The 19,381-nt window shown below is 41.4% G+C and overlaps 1 protein-coding gene across 1 annotated transcript in view; it reads right to left on the bottom strand.

Annotated features, from left to right (window-relative positions):
• The window catches only part of GABRR3 (gamma-aminobutyric acid type A receptor subunit rho3), a 55,399-nt gene extending 39,675 nt beyond the window's left edge, over positions 1 to 15,724 (bottom strand). Inside the window, exon 1 of the mRNA XM_090152555.1 lies at positions 14,608 to 15,724. Within this exon, the coding sequence (XP_090008681.1) occupies positions 14,608 to 14,735 (128 nt within the window). The 5' untranslated portion in view covers positions 14,736 to 15,724. The remainder of the gene's footprint in view (positions 1 to 14,607) is intronic.
• Positions 15,725 to 19,381: the final 3,657 nt, after the last annotated feature.

Consider the following 19,381-nt stretch of genomic DNA (forward strand, 5'->3'; position numbering starts at 1 on the left):
TTTCCTCAGTGTCATTGTGTATGGGCCTATGAAACTTGCAGTCCACCCTTCTGTAGATCTAGCAGCTTACAGACTGACAGCCTGAAGGTGCTTTGATACTGCAGATTCTGAAACACAGAGCTTTGTGAGCTGTCAGCAAAGGTGGTTACCAGGAGCAATCTGACAGCTCTGGTAGAGACATCTGCAAAGGCAAAGAAATAGAAATTAGCTGCCATCAAGCTCCTTACCACTGTGGCTGGGCTGTCACCACGTCCTTGCTGCTGAAACTCCTGGGATAGAATCTCATGGACCAAGGACCATGCAGAAATTGTTCGCCAGTCATTAGAATGGTTTGAGAAGGGGAAACCGATTTCCCTGATCTTGCTTCCTGTCTTAAATAAGCTCACAGTTAAAGTCAGCGCACACCATGGCTATTTATTTGCCTCCATCCAGTACCTAGACAGAAATTAATTAAATTTCTACTTCTATCTCATTTTATACCTCCAGCAGTGTTAAAGAGTTACAGAAAGATGCTCTTACATTTATTCAAATACAGAAAAGACTTCTTTCTCAAAAAGGAGAAGACTTTGCTGGAGTCTGAATTGGGCTGAAGCAGAAACTGTTCTCAGAAGTATTTGGAAAGGAGTTTCGCTATGAAAAGATTTGTTAAAATAAATATCCATCAAAACATGAGCAGTTTTTCTTACATTACTTAGCTCAAATGAAGTGGTGCAGTTCCTCCAGCTGTGAAGTATGGTCAGGAACGTCTCCCAAAAGCCCAAGTTCCTCTGATGTTTCCGCTGATGGAGGAGACAGTGTTTCATTTAGAGATTTTTCCTAAACTGAGTCTTGCCCGAAGCCAAGACACTGTTCCTCCACCAACTCTGTGGGATTTCTTGCAGTTAAGAATATGGCGTACCTAATGAGATTTGAGAAGTCTGGTTCAAAACTCACTGGACATTTTCAGATCTCAGGGTCACAAAAGCACTCCAAAACAGCACTTAAATTTCCCATGCAAGGCCTTGGGGTCAAATATTTTTTAAGGAAGTGGAAGTCAGGGGAAAACATAGGGATGTTTACACTTTCTCTGTAGGAATCACACTAATTGCAAGTTAAATAGAAAATGCATTTTGCTTTTAAATTTGGAGTGGAATGGAATAGAAGAGATTGAGGTCAGATGGAAGGGAGCTACAAAGATAAGTTCAACTGTTTGACCACTTCAGGGCTAACCAAAAGTTAAAGCGTGTTATTAAGGATATTATCGAAATGCCTCTTGAATGCTGACACATTCAGGCACAAGGCATCGAGCATCTCACTAGGAACCAGTATTTTGACCACTTGTACAACAAAGAAATCTTTTATAATGTTCAGCCTGAATCTCACTGGCATAGCTTTGTTCTGTAATTGGTACCAGGGAAAAGTTACCAGCAGCTTCCTCTCCACTTTCACTCCTCAGGAAGCTGTAGAGTGCAATGATATCACCTCTGAGCTTCCTTTCTCCAGTCTAAACAAGCCCAAGTGTCCTCAGCCTCTCTTCACAGGACATGCCTGCCAGCCCTTTTACCAGCTCTGTAGCCCTCCTCTGCACACTTTCAAGGACCTTAATATCTTTTTTATATTTTAGAGCCCAGAACAATGCGCAGTATTCAAGTCAGTGTCAGTGCACCAACACTAAGTATAGCAATAGAATCTCATCTTTTGACTGGCTGCTTATGCATTGTTTAATGCACCCTGAAATGCAGTTTGTCTTCCAGGGAATACTGCTGGCTCATGATGTCAATCAGCAACCCCAGATCCTTTCCTATTGAGCTGCTCTCCCACCACTCATCTCTCAGTCTGTTCCTGTATCTGATATTTTCCATCCCAGGATGCAGAACCTGGCATTTTCCTTCACAGAACTTCACACTATCTATGATTGTCCCAAACTCCAGTCTATCCGGGTCTCTCACATACCTTCAGAGAATCAACAGTGCCTCCCATCACCAAACTTGCTAAGGATGTATTCTGCTCCTTCATCCAGATCATCGATAAAAATATGAAACAAGACTGGCCAGAAAGTGGGTCATCGTGTTATAGAAGGACATCAAATTAGTAAGGCAGGACTTTCCCTTCATGAACCCCTGTTGACTTTGCCAGATAATTGCTTTGTTCTTCACATTCCATTATCACTCAGAATAATCTCCATAACTTTTATTTCCTTCTGTTTGTGCTGCTGTAGCTTTTCATTAGCTTTTCACATATGAATATTACATTTTTTTGTAAGCCCAGCTGATCTTAGCTGGTGTTTTTGCAGATATGAGTTCTTCTCTTGTCGGTGTTGAAACTCATTACTTGACATGCTATTTAGAATTGAAAAAGTAGAGGTTTTTTTAATGTTTCCAGAGAGGAGCATTGCACAGTACAGCTCCATAATTCTGTGGTCTCTTGCCAGAAATGAAACATTTGCATTATGCAACTGTTTTGAGATGAGGAAGGCATGAAAAACCTGTATTTGGGAAGAAAAAATATTGTCATTGTTTTCATCTCAACAGATAAAGGGTACAGAGAGCACGGTCTTGGCTTCTACCAAGAAACCAGAGAGAAATTTGACCTTATAAACTTGAAAACATGAGAAAACATGAGGTGGAATATTTATATAAACTTCCTTATGAAGAAAGAGCCAACACAGAGTATCCACTGAGAACAGACTATCGGAAACAGATGCAGGATGTGGAACTGGATCTTGAAGGAGTTTAGGGTCTGAATCAGAAAGATTGAATAAAACAGCTTAAATAGCAATAATGGTGCTCTTGACTTATTTTTGACTGCATGATTGTTTGATCTGCTTATTTTTTACTGTATTTATTGTTTTCTTGATGGTTTCTTTAATCAAAATGATCAAGTTGATATCAGGTATGCACTATGCTGAAGAATCAGCAGACTCAAGTGGACAGGAGAAGAAAGTCATCTGAAGGCAGTCTCTTCTGACGTGGTTCACCCAGGAGTGGATAGAGCACAACCCCTCTGAAATACTAGTTTATTTTTGAGTGACATCTTTCTTTGAATAACTCTTCATTCAGCATTATTCACAACAGCATGAAGAAGATGCTCATCCTAATAACCGGTTGAAAAGGGATTTGATACTTTCACATTTCACATGCATGGAGTATCAGATCTTAATTTACTCTACAGAGCGCATTGGTTCACGGAGGTGAAAAGATGCAATGATAGAAACAGTCAGCCCATCCACTACTCCAAAGGATCACTTGGAGTAGCAGTCATGAAAGATGCTCATTCCAGCCTTCGAGCTCCTGGATGTCTTTTTTCCCTGGACTTCTAGCTGGTATTTTCTCTGTGTCCTGCAGTTCCCAGTTTAGATGGCCCTGAACATTCTCTGTATTTTTAAGAAAACTAGCCTAAAAATAAACTAACCTGTTATCATGTGAAATATAACAAGAAGGAAGAAGAGGAGCCCTAAATCCAGGTGGAATGGTATTTTGGTGCTAGATGTTGCCTGGGTACTCTTGTCTTTCCCTGCCAGATGGGGCTGCCCAAAAGGACTCTCTGAAGCAATCCTATGTTAAGACTTGCCAGAGTAAAGGTGCTGTGCCCCATATTGCTTTAATCTCAGCACAGTTCTCTCTCCTTGCACCACTGAAGAACATTATTAATTGTAGGGGGGGGGGGGAAGAGAGAGACCATAACCGATCCAGCAAGGCTCAGAAAAATCTGGACATTTGGTAAAAGTCACATAGGAAGGATGACAGGCATCTGGATGACTACGTCTGAACAGCAGGCAGTCAGAAGTGACTAGACAGCACAGCAGCAAGGTAGGGTCACCAGCTCAAACACAACATACAACGCGATGAAGAAATTGTACATGACTGCTTTGATTCCTGTAATAGTTAGACTGTGTGGCTAGAAGAGGCAGAGATCTTAAGAAAAAGACAAACACCATAAGCAAGTAGTTGGAATTGGCAGCTCCTTTGCAAAGATCACCTTTGAGAACGTTTTAATCCCCCAGCTTCAAAGAAATGTATTTCCTTTTCCCTTTTCTTCTGTACCATGGATCAAGCAGCCCTGTCAGCTCCACTGTGAGCGAGCGTAGGGGGCTATTGCTCATTCCTGCCATATGTTTCTGTCAGATGTTTATGTGCACGAGTGACAAATCGTTCTGAGCTTTTGAAAAGCTACGGGAGATATTGCTGTTCTGCACTCCTACCTCACTTCTGCAGTCAGCCTGTGCTGCAGTCAAGAGAAGGAGAAGGAGCAAGACAGAAAGATCAGGCAGGTATAAGCTGTGAAACAGCACCCTTAAACTGCAAAGGGGGATGCTTTGGCAGTAAAGAGACCCCTCAGTAATTACAGAAGCACCGGTCACTCTATAGAAGAAGGTATTCTTTCTGAGAAGGAAAAGCTAGCAAGGAGAAGGAAGACACTGAAACTAGAAGTCTGGCATCTCTACTATTGGCCCCCTTATTTTGCACATTTTTTTTTTACAAATCTGCAATTAACACCTTGAATCCTCTTAGTACCCTTGTCCTTAGCTACAGTGAGGCAAATGAAGCTGAGAGGTAATGATTCCATTTTCTATCTTTCTTTCTTCTTGAAAGAGTAAAAGCCTTTGCTACTAACATCCATGTTACTTTCCGACAAATTTGGATGCCCACAAGACCTTATAAGAAATCCTGTGCCACAAGCAGAAGGTGAAAAAAAGCAAAACTCAGCTAGAAGCTAGATGAGGGTTGTAATATAAAGATTTGAAGGATATCACAGAATGATATATTTCCTTTTGCAACATGTTTGTATCCTTGGTACCCGCTCTGATAGTAATAATGCTTTCTGTGGTGAGGGATGCTTAATTCCTGAAACTAATGCTGGTAGCCAGAAACCAGAGGTTGGTCTACATACCAGCATCACCAGGAAGAAAAAAAAGAGAGAGAAAACTTTTCTTTTAAATGCAAAATTTCTACAAACATCTCCCTCCTGCCCCCCTGGAAGGTCACAAATTTTGGTGTGAAGAGCAGATATGGAGGCTTAAGTATCTCACTGGAGTAAGGGATGGTAGAGAAGACATATCCCTCTGACGGTCTGGCCATGCATACATTACAGTATTGCTAGTTATACTTGAAACCCAGTAGAACAGTTTTTTCCTAGCAATTTTTTATTTGCTAGATGTTTCTCCCAGCTTTCAGGACATTTCATTTTTTACAAACGATGTCAGTTCTGCTAAGAGCTTGATCTTCGCATCACCTCAAGATAAAGCAGCCCATTTTGCACTCTCTTTAGTCTGTCCCTTCATTTCCTTTGCTTTTCATGTCCTAGTGTTCTCTCCATTATTTTCAATTGCTTTGTCTTCTTGGAAAAATTGCCCTTCCTCCCACTCTACCTTTCTGACTGTCAGTAAATTAGCTGGTGCCTCCATGACAACAGCACTGATCATCTCCTCAGGCTGTCTCCATAGGTCTCATGGGACCTTGTCTTCTCTGACATCTCTCTTCCTGGTCATCCTCAAGTACACTTCACCTGTGTCTCTCTCCTTGCTGAGTTAAAGGAGACATTTCTATAGCTGCTTTAGCTGGTTATTCTGCCACATTTCCTTCCCTGACTGTCAACCATTGCTCTCTTTTTATTCTGCCTGCTTTACAGATTTCGACTTGCTGGATCTTCGTTTTTAACATTTTTATTTCTTTCTGCAGACAACATCAGTGTTTTCACCTGTCTTACACTTGTTATATTTCCTCAGTGGAGTCCTCTCACCATGTAGTTTCACCTCTATACTGCTAACTGCCAAATTCATGTCTCTCTAACCCATCTCCATAGCCCTGCATAGCCTTGCATCTCCAGCCATTTGTTAAACATCTTTTCATCTCATTTTCTCCAAAACTGGATTGAAAGATTCAGTGTTTGCATCCTTCTCGTTGCCTATTCATTGCAGACAACTTCACTGCCCACAATGTCTCATAACCTTAATTGTTCCTAGCCCTTTATTTCCCTGCTTACATCCTGCTTTGTCCCACTGGGAACTTAAAGGCACTGATTTTCCAAGCAAAGCAAACTCCATTCTCCATGTGTGATGGCTAAAATGGAAATGGTAATTCAGGTTTTACACTGCTTTCCTTCAGTTGAAGATGCTCAGCTTAGTCAGGCAACAGATCACATAAGTGGATGTCTTAGGCTTATGGCTGTTTAGATTTTTTTTTCTAATTAAGCCTGTCAAGAAAATTGTTTTTCATATTTTCCATTTAAAACCATTAACTAAAGGAAGAACATGTCTGGCTGCAAACCTGCAGTAAGGATAGAAGAGTAGCCATTTATAACATTCAGCCCTTCGGCCAGACAAGTGTTCTGAGAGGGCTTTAATTATTTATTATTTATTATTATTATTATTATCTAGATACTCTTATCTATTATGAGGTAGAAAAAATGAAGGCAATCAGACTGCCAGTATATCTTCTAATTAGATTTACCTTTGTCCATTATCAGACTATGAGTGAACTGTAGTCTGAAGTCATTTGGCGTGAGAGGGCTGTAAGATACCATTAACTGCTGAACACTTTTTGAACCACAGAGATATGTTTTCCCATTGACCTTTCAGAATGAGGTACTTGACAGCAGGAATTCAATATTAGAGCGTAGTCACTAGCTCAGACAAAAATGAGGTATGCTTTGGTGGAGAACAATATCTGCACTGTCCAAATGTAGTCTGGAGATCAATCGGATTTTCTTAGCCCAGAGGAAGTAGGTGTAAGTTCTCAGAGCGAAGGCTGGAAAAGTTTTTTGGCTTAGAAAGTTTGAAAAGCCAGTTAGAAAAGGTGCTGTGACTAACAAGGTTCTGTCCCCCCACTCCTTGTCACGAAACACATCCTCTAATCACGCAGAAGTTTAAAAAATAATACACTTAAAAATTGAAAATTAGTGAATCACTTTGCTAGTGATTTTTATAGGCAATAGGCTGGGCTTTTATCTTTGCTGGGGCATCTCTATGATTCAGGACAGCTGTACTAACACTATACAGCTGTCAATCCCCTTTCCAGGGAGAAAACTGTAATCTCACTTATACTTGGCTCCTGAAGAGGGTTTGAGTTCTAAGTGTCCTTTGCTAACAGTGAGAAACACCTGTTGAGTAAGAGGAAAAAGCCTGTGCAGACAGGCTAGCTCAAGGAAACCAGAGACATCTCTGTCTAGTGGAGAAGAAAACACAAGCAGGTCTGTGCTGATACCCTGATAATGTGGGTCAGGTACCAGCACATACTTTGTTCTGACCAAGTCACAGCTTGCTAATAATTTCTGTTTGTTAACAGCTTAGCAATATTCTGCTTGCTCTGCACACACTGTAATTTTCACCCATATGCACCCTGAAAATTCCCTGCTGTTAACTGCAGCTACCAGCTTCTTACTACCCTAAATAGCTCCTCTGCATCACATTTGAACAGCTACTCTGGCATTCCAAACCCACAGATATAGTAACATTTCTGCACAACTCCTCAGCCTAGGAAATTAGAAATAACAATGTTATACCCTTTCTTTCTCCGGTGATGACAAACAGGATCTTCTGGAACTTCTGAAGCTGGTAACAACAGCAGAAAAAACCTGACTGCATATACATACTCAAATTCAGCAACGCGCCACTGCTATCTGCTTAAGAGATGTTAGAGTTTAAGGATAGATTTTTCTCAAGTCATCATGATTTCTCTAGCGTTTACTGAGACTCAGGTTGCAGCAGCCCATATATGAACACGTTTGTCATTGTAAGGCTAAGTCCGCAGCATAGTTTTTGTGATGTGTAAGAGGAGACTGGATAATATGGCCCTAGACTTTAAAAGGTGGCTCTAATTTCAACTAAAAATACACTGGCATTCCTTCTCACTTATTCTTAACCACACAGCTTCCATCTCCCAGAGTCACAACCCTTGTGCACTCCCTTCTCCTTTGTCTAGGCTCCTAGTCACTAGTTCTCCTAAATGAGACACAGCTTTCTGTCCTCGACCCAAAATGTTTTCCAGCTTTTTCTAGCTCCCAATTTCAAGCCTCATCTTTCTCCCAGCTGTGAATTATAAACATTTTAAAACAAACAAAACTGTTCCAACGCTCATTTGATTTCTTCTTGCTTAGGCAAAGACAGGAAAGATTTATGTGCTTGAAGTGCATCAGTAGGCAAGATGTTACACTGAAATATTCTCAGATCACAAAAAAAGTTTTATTCCATTTGCACTGAAGTCAACAATTGTTTTGCATTTCTTCTTGTTTAACTAAGACAAACTCCAGATTCTTTCTGAACAACATTTAATTGCATTAAATATTAAAGAACTTTATAATGAATCACATATTTAATGAAGTAAATCTTGATTTTTTCTGAAATTAATCACACAGTGTCACTTTTATCCAATTTAATCCGGATGGAGAGTTTTCAGTTTCACTATCTTAACAGCTCAGTATTATATAGAATTTGCTATCTGTTTAATAGATGTTATAGCTTAAGGCAATATTTTTCATAGCTTTTGTAGTTCTTACACTTTTTCTAGAATTTACTGAATTTCAATTTTGCTGCAGTCCACAAAAATTGAAGGAGTACTTCTGTAAGGTATTGCCCACCTAGGTCTGGAGGCTCCAGGTCTGGAGCCTATGAGTCACATTGGAAAGCCCACCACACATTTACTTTCTACAGCCATCACAGCATTGTACAAGCAACCTCAGCATTGCCCAGTTGGGTACACACAACAGTCCCTTACAGATGTGCACTGTTTTCATCAAATCATGTGTGAATAGGGTCCTTCTTTCCATGCCACAGAAATAAGACATCACAACACAAGAAGACTCTAATCGACAGAATTCTACATGAAAAATTCCACCTTATCCCAGAGTATCCACATACCTACAAACAAATACTGATTATGCCCACAACAGCCCAAAACACTGCAATGGTTGGTGCACAGTTCTCCATTTTATGACTGTCCTATCCTCCTAAGGCTGTGCAACAAGACAAGTAGGCAGCAAATACATTGTAGATGAAATTGAGAATTGTTGACCTCCATTTACTCTGTGCTGCAAATGAGAATGAAAACAAACTATTTGGCAATTTACAGAAGGGCAATAGTTAATATCAGTCCATTTTTTTTTCCCCCTCCTGCCATAATTCAGTATCTTCCACTGCTCAGAAGAGGTGTGAATTTGAATCCTGGCTGAAGCTGGAAAAGAGAAGATAGGACTGACTGGTGTGGGATTCTAGGGACTCAGCTGTGAAAACTGATGGAAGAGACATCATCCTCTGTACTACCCAAGTGTTCAGGCATCAAAGCTGAACTGTAAACCCAAGGAGATGATGATTCCAAGTTTCATGCAAAACCAAGAATATACCATGGATTACACTCACAAAACACACTTATTTCCAAAACAGTATAACATCAAGTGCCAAAAAACCCAGAGACATTAAGCTGCAGCTCATTTTCCCAAACCCCAAGGAACCTGCTGCAGGGAAACACCTCGTCTCAACCCCCCAGAACCTTCCCTAGTAGGGTAACACCTTATCCAGCTCACCAGCATTCATAGCCCATGCTGGCATTTAGTCTATCACTCAAATGCCTTTTTTTCTGGTTGTCTGGTGTTCATTGGTGGTTTGTTCCCCAGAAAGTTTGGTGGTTTCTGAGCCACACCACAGCAGAGCATCAGCAGCAGAAGCCTTCAACAGCAGTGGAGGTGCTTAGTTCAGTTTCTCTTTTTATTCTCTGACAGCAGGATGGAAGGCTCCATTTTCTCCAAAAGTAACAGGCTAGGAAAGCCTTATGTCAAAACTAAGATTCAAAGGGCTGTAGATGACCAAGAATTATAAATGAGGCAGAGCAGAAATATAGATTAACATCATTCACACGTGACTGCTTCAACTGCTTTTTCTTTTTTGATGTGTTGTCCCAGACACCGTGAAAATGAGAATTTCATGACTTGTCATTATTAAAATCAAAGAAATAATAGCAGGACAAACAAAAAGTATAAAGATGGCTGTGTTCTCCTTGATATGTCTTCATGTCCCACATCTCTTAGATAGAGAAGCTGAGGATCAATTCTTTCTTTTACACACACAAAAAAAAATCAAGTCACTCTGAGTGTTGTTTTTGGAAAAACAACTGTTTGGAGGTGCTGGCTTGCTGCAATTGCTAAAAAAATAAATTCTTACAGTGTCATTCCCTTCTCAGTAATTGTTTGTAGTAACTTTAACTGGATTTCTTTTTTTAAATTGGAATTATTTTCAGCTGTTACGCAACCAACTTGTTGTCGGGTATTGATTCACTCAAAGCCTTTCAGTATTTTTCCAAACTTCTGATCAGAAAACATTTTTTTCCACCAGCATATCTTGAAGAACATAATTTGGAATTGTAAATGTTCACCAAGCCCAAACCCACTTTACTGTGGTTTATGAGTTACTCCTAATTTCACTCATCTGGAGAACAATGAGGCATATAAACAGTACTTATTAGTAGTTACAACAATCCAGACAAGTGATATCATTGAAAGTTCAGTATTTTGGACCAACACTTACATAAGTGTAATGCTAAAGTGTCTCTGCGAATTATAAATAAAGTCCAATGGGATTTTTTAGGAATGAGAAGGTTTTCTTGGAAAAAGCATTAGCAATCTTGAAGAGGTCGATGTTAACTCTGGGGGCTTATTTTGATGAAAGTGAAGATGAGGTGCCCAGCTGTCTCAAAGTCATTGAACAGGATTAGAAAATCTTATGTTGCTGATTTTGGCATTAGCACTCTGGCCTGGTGTAATCTGGAACCTTTTCTTCACTGGCCAGCCCTGAGCACAGACTGTTTCCATTTTACACCTTATTTGCAGTATTTGTAACACTGTTAACATGTGAGCACGTTTTCTGATATCTAGAGTCAAGTTGCTGCAGGCACTTAAGAGTCTCACGAGAGCATCCTGTATAATACAGATATGCATACATCATGTTTCTGCATTAACCAGACATACACACATCCTCCCTCCTCCTTTCCTCTGCTATGAAGCTGGTGTTCATTTGCGCAGTTCAGTGTGGTTATTAACTTATTTTTAATGTGTACATTACTTCTTCTGTCAGTTTAACCAGCTTTTTGCTCGCGCATTACAATTCATATCAGTTGAAACCCTCTGTGTTTGATACATCATTTTAAGAACACAATTATCATTTTCTGCTGGCGTCTCTGCCATTTGGAGTCATAAAATTAAATTTACCTTTAAAGCCAGGAGATTATTTATGAAACACTAAACAAGAAGTTCTCCCTCCCCCCAGAATTGACTCAGACAAGAACAAAAGGAGTAATCACGGGTGATAACTGCATTGTCTCATTCCATTTTCTTCTGAAATCCTATTATAGCTGTCCCAAGAAAATATGCATTATACAATCCTAGTAATGAAATAGTAATTCTAAAAGCTATTTGTCTATAAAAATATAGAGTTGATCCTTTAGTCCTTGGAAATAGGAGGTAATTGCATTGGTGTGCCATTTTGTAGAGATCATCACTAGAATATTAAATCCAGGATCAGAGTACTGACTTTTACATCTCATAAAATCTTGGAAGAATAGAAACGCATCAAAAAACTGCAGTGAGAGTATTCCAGCAAAGAGATGCTTTCTTATTCTTTTGTTTCTGATAGAAAAACACACACAAGACCCAATGGCTAAAAACTGATCAAAAATTCCAGGGATTGAGGCAAAAGGGTCCGACAAGTTGATCGCCCCAATGCCTTCAAGCCTTAAAACCTACTTCAGATACATAGGTTAGGAAAACAATAGGATATTATCAAGAATGGATCAGATGTATATCATCCAAAGTACAACTTTGGACCCACTTTGGTAAGTCCAACAGCTGAGACTTTGTAATTGATACAACTGTGGTGAGAGGTACCATCACATGGATGTCTGTGACACAGATTAGCAGCATAGATATTGAACAGTGAAATAATGTTAATAGACTAGTAAAAATACACATGCATGCCATACACTCAGGTATTTTTTATCAAAAGGAACCATTGATGCTCATCTCATGAACAACAGAGTAAACAACCCAGAATTTAGTTATTGTATATGTCCAAACAGACAAAATTCCTATTATTAATCTTTTCCAATTAAATAACAAACTGATACATATAGTCTCTTTAGACTAAAATTTAACTGTTTGCTGCTACATTAAGAAGGAATTCCATAAAAGTAGATGTATGTAGGAAAACGGTATCTAGGATTTTATCTTACTGAACACAGACTAACGTATATATGCAAGTCCTTGTATATAAAATAGAAATTACAGAAATTCTCCTTTTTTTTTAGGTGGTGGGGGATTTTGGGGGAAGGGCCATTTTTGGGGGGAAGGGATTTTTGGGAAATAAACCAGCTCAAATCCCAGTGATGTAGTGAAGTGTTACAGAACCACAGTGGTCTCTCAGCTCTTGTCAGAGAGTGAATAGTACAAAAATAGCGAGAGAGAACCAGAGATAACTTGAGCTTGACCTTAGGTTATGGAACTGATAAAGTGTTAAGTGTAGTTAAAATAAATACTTGGTTGTGTTTTATTTTTCCATGGAATACTGTAGGAATAAGGACAAAGTGACTTCTTAACACAGGAGAATAGTGTGTCTTCTAGCAGTCCTGAGAGATGAATAACAGCCTTAAATAATTTACAAAAAAACCCAACAGCAACAAAAAAAAAAACCCCACCATAATTGTAGGTTCTGCTCCAAAATAATTCTAAGTGTCAGCTTTAGAATCTGTGCCTTTAAAAGCTGGGAGTTTAGCAAAAATGTCAGGCTGTGTTATTTCTCGCTGGCTAGAAAAATACTGCTGATGTTTTATCAAGTGGAACAGAGCAAAAATCCTTATCTCATTCAAACAGCAAGCATTTTTCTTTCCATGTTCTATAATAAGAAATCAGGTGCATTCTTGCTTTTCCTAATATGCCAAACTGTAACGTGACGCTGGGACATCCTGGTTCCTTACTGCTACTGCTGACTTTTGAGAGCTGACCCATGTTACATATCTTGGTTGCAGGATTCAGTGTTAAATCAGTCTTTAAATCAGTCTTTAAATCAGTGCATCCATCAGTTGAAAACAGTTTCAGAGACAAAATGGAGAGGGACGTGTCAGATTTGAACATTGCAGAGTTTCCAAATTGAAGTAGGGTGTAGGGTGAGGCGGAAAGCCAAAGTGAGGTCTTTGTAGAGTATTTACAACAGCAATCTGTTCATCCAAAAGAAATCCTAAAAAAGAATTAAGCAAATAGGAAACCCTACTCAGCCTTGCAAGGTCTTGATCATGAATTTTTAGTATCCTAGAGTCGTTAAGGCTGGAAAAGACCACTGATGTCACCCAGCCCAACCATCCACCCATCCCCACCATGCCCACTAACCACGTCCCTCAGTGCCACAGCCACACGATTCCTGAACACCCCCAGGGATGATGACTCCACCAAAAGTGATTCTGTTTTGAGGACCTTCAAGCATAATGTTATGAAGTTGTAAATAGATGGCATTGAGAACAGAAGGATCAGAAATAAACAGGGACTCAAAAATAGCTCAAAAGTGGGCCTTATCAGAGACTTGGGGCTTATCTCCATAAGCACACACTGTCATTTTGGCAGCTGGCACCCCCACCAAGCATTATTCTTAGGTTTGCAATCTTAATAACACATTGGTATGGTTGAGCTACACTTGTATGTAGCAGATCTGGGCGATGTAGCTCATCTGAAATCAGGAAGGGAAAGAAACAGCACAGATTTTGTTGGCACAACCTGTCTCCAGGAAAACATCACAAGTATTAGAGAGGAAATGCATTTTTAATTGCCTCAGGGCTTGTGTTGAACCTCTGAACCTAGGATGATTTGTATAGTCAGGACCAAAAATCCTTAGGAATTCTCTTCGTACAGCTGAATTCAACCAAAAGGATGAAAGCTGTGCAGGTTCAGATGCAGCAAGAAGACGGTGCCCAAATTTAGCCTATGACATTCTTTTTTTTTTTTGCAAGAGAGAAGCTAAACCTCTCCCCAGCTCAACCAAGGCTCTCATATCCCTGCTGCTCGGAGCCTCCTGGTGCTGCATGGGCAAATACAAGAACTGACAACTATTTGCAGCAGAATACAAAAGAACAACAAAGAGAGGTGATAGGTAGAGTTACTGTACTCGCCTGACAACCCAAATGAGATGAGATAGAGCAGAAGTGCCCCAGCACCACTTACAGCAGGAAAGCATAGAATGCATTGTTCAAAAACTAGGAAGTCTATAGGAAGAGTATTTGCACCTGGAAATAAATATGATTTTTTAATTTACTTTTTACCTTTTGATGATGAGAGACAGCGCTCCAACACAAACTGAGTAACCTGACCTACCAGTAAGATAGAACTAATTAAAAAATTCTGCAAGCACAAAGCAGCTGTAGCTGAGCTGTACAGGAAAAGAAAACACTTATAAACTGTACGTAGATTGTGGATACTGAAGCATATCATGTTTCTAAAAACAATCTTGGCAAATGAATTTAATGTAATGACACGTTTATTGCAACGTATCTCACAATGCACTCTGTTGAAAGAAGCCACCAAAAACGTGATTCAAAAGAAAACAAACAGAAAACAACACATAAAAAGCAGTAATTGCCTCTAAAACAGTGACTACTCATGTACCTGTGGGGCCGGTTGCTTTGGTTTCCGTTTTCCTGACTTGTGCCCCGAGGCACAGAGCTGCCCACCCTCTCAGGTGTGCAGTGCTGACAAAGCGTGCTGGCTGTCTCCTTCAAGAGAAATGTTCCCATTAAAATGTGGTCTTGGGCTGTGCTGGAACAAGATGTTTCATCTTTCCTTTTTCTATTTAATCCTAATTTGCTTTGCAAACAGTATATTCTAATGAAATTTCATTTTGAAAACACTTCCGTAATGAAATGCGTTGCCTGTGCTCTGGAGCGTGTCAATGACACCAACAACATGGGTTTTGACAGCAGCTGCCCGACACCCCAGGCCTGTGGCTCAGGATGGGCCGAGGCTGCCAGAGAGTGGGGCTTCTGATCAGCCTCAGTGAGCGCATTTGGGAACAAATCAATGCTTTAGCCTAAATTCTGCTCCTGACCAAATCTTCATGCCAGCTTGGTTACCCAGGAGGTTTCTGGATCTACACCCCCGTGTATCTCTGGGAGCACCTGGAGCTGGAGGGGCACACCTTGGAGGCGCCCGGCTGCCTGCTGCCCAGCAATTAGCCCAGAAGCCGCATTTTCCTTCAGCACACTACATCTCGCCAGTTGCCATGGCAACCCCCCACAGACCGTCAAATGCTGATCCCAATGCAACTCTGCTACCTGGTGATGGCTGAATGGTCCACGTAAAGGAGGCCCCTCACAGCCTTTGGGCTCAGAGGTGAACAAAGAGTCTCATTCAGTCCACCAGCCCACCATTCCTACAGCTGTTATGCCCTCATCAGCCCCTAGCAATCAAACCCTGTTACACCATCTATATTGAGACAGAGGCCTGAGAGAACTCGGTTCTGTTACCACATAGATTGCCCAGGTCTGAGGGCACAGGCCTGGCGCTGCTCACACAGCACCACCTGTTCTGCACCCAAAGAGAACATGGCCAAAGAAAGCCCAAAGGGGAGGGCTCCAGCCTTCCACCACTTCTTGGGCTCAGGGTCACCTACAGGGAACTGCACTAGAGGGGAAAAGACTGTGAAAGGAGGACAGAGAGAAATCATTTCTCAAATGAAATGATCACACTCATTCATTTCTGCGTCTTTCACTCAGCTTTCCTCTGTGAGGGTCCACTACAGCCGAATTGAGAGCCTGCAGGCAGCAATCGAACCCATTCAACACAGTAGTGTGAAATTCTCGTGATGTGACTGAAGAAGTTGGGCTTTGGAGCAAGTGGATGGAATTTTAGCACGGTGAGGGCAAGAGCACAGCAGTCGCTGCTGGTAACAGTCATGCAACAACAGCCAGAGGCAGGAGGTCTGGGAGAGGCGAGGGGCTCCTGCCGGCTGATGGAGGACTGACTGTGGCTCTGGGTGCTCTCTGCACTGGGATAAAGCAGGAGCAGTCTTGGGGGTCTGTGCTCTCCACTGCACTCCTTGCTCAACCCTTACATGCAGTGACTGCAAGTGTACAATACCATTCATTTTTCAATAGCAGGAGAACTCACTTGAGAAAGATTGGAGTAAATTTTGGCACGTGTTGTATTTTGAGCCCTGGAACCTGTAAAACTGCTGTCGAGCAACCTCCATTGAAGCCAAATAAGTGGTTTTGTCACAGTGCCAAACATATAGAGGTTGAGCTGAAAGGCCATATCCACTTAAAGACTTACAGAAACCTTCCTTGCTTTTTATAATTCCAGGTAAAATAACAGCAAATTACTTTAAAGCACTGTATTTCTGCTTGAGATGCTGATTTAATGTATTTCATGGAGACGGATAACAGTCTCAGATACCTTTTTTTTTTCTCTGTAAAGTGCTGAAGCAGCACCTCCTGCCCTCAGAGCTAGTGGCTGACAATTGTAACAACACTAAATCATTCAGCAGTAATTTAAATGAGAGCATGAACCCATCTTGCACATCCCATTGAATGACCACTGCACTCTGATGAATAGATACCTAGTCCAGCAACTCCCCATCCCTAGAGGTGCTCAAGGCTGTGCTGAATGTGGCCCTGGGCTGACTGAGCTGGTGGGGGGCAGCCCTGCCCATTCCATGTCCCTTCCAACCCAAATGGTTCTGTGTTTCTATGAAAAGAAGCAATGTCATCATAAATAACACCCTGCATCACAGTAACACCTACTATTCCTTTGGATGATTTCAAAATTATAAGTTGATTTTCAGTGCCTCTTGTTTTAAATCAGATTTCTCTAGATTGGGCACCAGTGCCAAATCAAGGAACAGATGTGCAAGAAGCATTTATATAGGAGAGATGTGGAGAACAGACTCTCAGTACTGGTGAATCTTCCTCAGAGATGCATGCATCTCCATAAACGAATGAGAACTGAAGAACAAAAAGGCCCATTAAAATTTAATACAATAATTGTAGGAGATGAAGCAGCTCTATTCAATTAGATGCAAACAGACAGGTACTTACTAGAATACACGGATTCACAATGGCTGGTTGTGAAAGCACAGTGGGGCTGGAGCTCGCAGCCAGGGCTGTGGTACCACCCAGCTGCCCCAGGTGAGTGAGACATGGATGCACAGAGAGAATGGTGCACTCACACTGGGCTCAGAGGGGATGTCAGGTATTGCACAAGAGGAAAGCAATGGAGTAGGGAATTAAGCACACCTGAAACCTACATGGGAGGCTCACTTGTATTTGTTGGCACAATAGCCGTGTCCTGGAAAGGACTGGAGCACAGTGCTGAGCGGTGCTGCTGAAAACGTACAGCTGCAACTCTTACAGCTTCCCACAGCCTGCTCCTTCCTCCCTCCTTGCTCTTCCTCTTTCACCACTTGCCAGCAGGAAAAAAATAGCAGCCATGTGCCAGACTGCACAGGGTTAAGGGCAGGCTGGGCAGGAGGAGATACTGAAACACGTCTGACCACTGACCCACAGTACTGTTTGACAGCAGCTGAAGGTCCCTTGGGTTTTGTTTTCCTATTGGTAACAAACCCATTAACGAGCTCTAGTTAGAAGATTTTCACTGAACTAAGAAGTGCCTAAAGGAGGAGCCATCAGCCTTGACTTGGGCATTCAATCTGCCAGTTCCATGGATTTCTCTACCACACTTCTGCAAGAATAAGGGAACACGCTAACATGTTGACTAACAGTTGGAAGAGCTTTCTTTAGGAGTAACACGTGCCTGTGGTTTGAACTGATACATCTCATTAGTAATTCCTTGGACTTCAATTTGCTCTATCAGCAAATGGAAATGAATCAAGTGGGGAGCACTGATAGAAAGTTCTTTAGAGCCATAGAGAGGGGAAATGACACCTTTCCAACAAAAGAAAAGAGCAATTACAAATAATAAAAGGAACACTTAAGACAAAGGTGAATGAACTTCCACTACCCTCAAAAAAGAGCTCAGATTTAACAACAGATGACATCACTGAGAAACCAGATGCTTTCACAGATGAAAGCATTGGGACAGCTTATAAACCACGAAAATAGTTAAAAATTGATTTAGCCCCAGGTTTCAAAAATCAGTGTTTACTGAGGTGGGCTGGGTTACTGCCCAGCTGCCCTCTGTGCTATTTCCTCTATTTCAGCAGAGTGACGTGGCTCCGGACCAGGAGGAATAAAGGCTCTGACCCGAGCCATGCTGACTGACAGCTTAGTTTCCAATGGAGCCATCGGGTCTGTCCCCCACAACATTGATGCACAGAGAGAGGGTTCCCAAGGATTGTCCATATGCTTTGCATCAGGCCTCAGTCCCACAGATGGAACCTGGCTTGATGGTATCTTTCCACAGAAAAATAACTGCAGACATCACCGCTCAGCTTCCCAGGCCTGCATCTCAGAGCATACCCTCCCATCCCTTACACACATGCACACGTACCTCCAGTAACATCTATTTTAAGCACTTATTTATGGATTTTTTTCTTCAAAATCAGCCTCCAGAATTTTCTCAAAGTGCATAAGACATAGAGATCATTCTACCTTAAAGCTTTTTTGAAGTTAGATTTATCTACTGCTCAAAAGAAGATTTTATGGCAAAGGTAACATAGGATGATGTCTTCAGTGAACCCCACCCTGCCTCCAGTGGGGGAAAATGGCACAAAGACACAGAGCTTCAGCAGATAACTGCTTCAGCCAGCACCTCTGACATTTAAACCAGAGAATGCGCCTACAGTGCCCATCTGCCTGAGCTCCAGCACCCAATTAGTTGCCAGGAATCACAGCAACACATCAAATAATTTGCTTTTCATCTTTGCAAAAGTCTTAATATCCTTCTGAAAGGAATTCCAATATCTATGGAATTTTATATGAGCTTGATGACATCTGGCATCAGATAGCTGCTCTTTGTTTTAATCGCAAGGATTAATGTCTAGGATGTGAACGCTTACAGCAAGCTGCTGCAGGACAGAAGGACAGCAGACTGGGAGAACAGCAGCTTGAGCACATCAACAGTCTTCAGTTCACGCAGCAGGAAAATAAAACATTCCCAAGGTCTCGCTGGCTCTCCTGTTTGTCACATTTGGGCTGTTGGCACAGCAGTGAGAAGCAAAATATCTTGGAGATTTATCTTTCAGCATCCAGTCAGATCAAACTGCTCGTTTGATGTGTTGCAACAGTATTACTCATGGGTTCCCCACTAGGGGGAGCCCCGCCCCAAAGCTGTGAGGGTTCGGATCCTGGGTTGGGAGTTGGTTTTCTGCTTGCTTGCTTTCTTTGATTCCGAGCATCTTCGAATGAGGTTTTCATTTATTTTGCTTTGTTGCTATAAACTCTAGAGATTTACCACCAGCTCTGCCAACAGTTCCTATTACTGCACG

The sequence above is a fragment of the Phasianus colchicus genome, chromosome 1 (assembly GCF_987193195.1).
Source record: "Phasianus colchicus chromosome 1, bPhaCol1.hap1.1, whole genome shotgun sequence".
Classification (NCBI taxonomy): Eukaryota; Metazoa; Chordata; class Aves; order Galliformes; family Phasianidae; genus Phasianus; species Phasianus colchicus.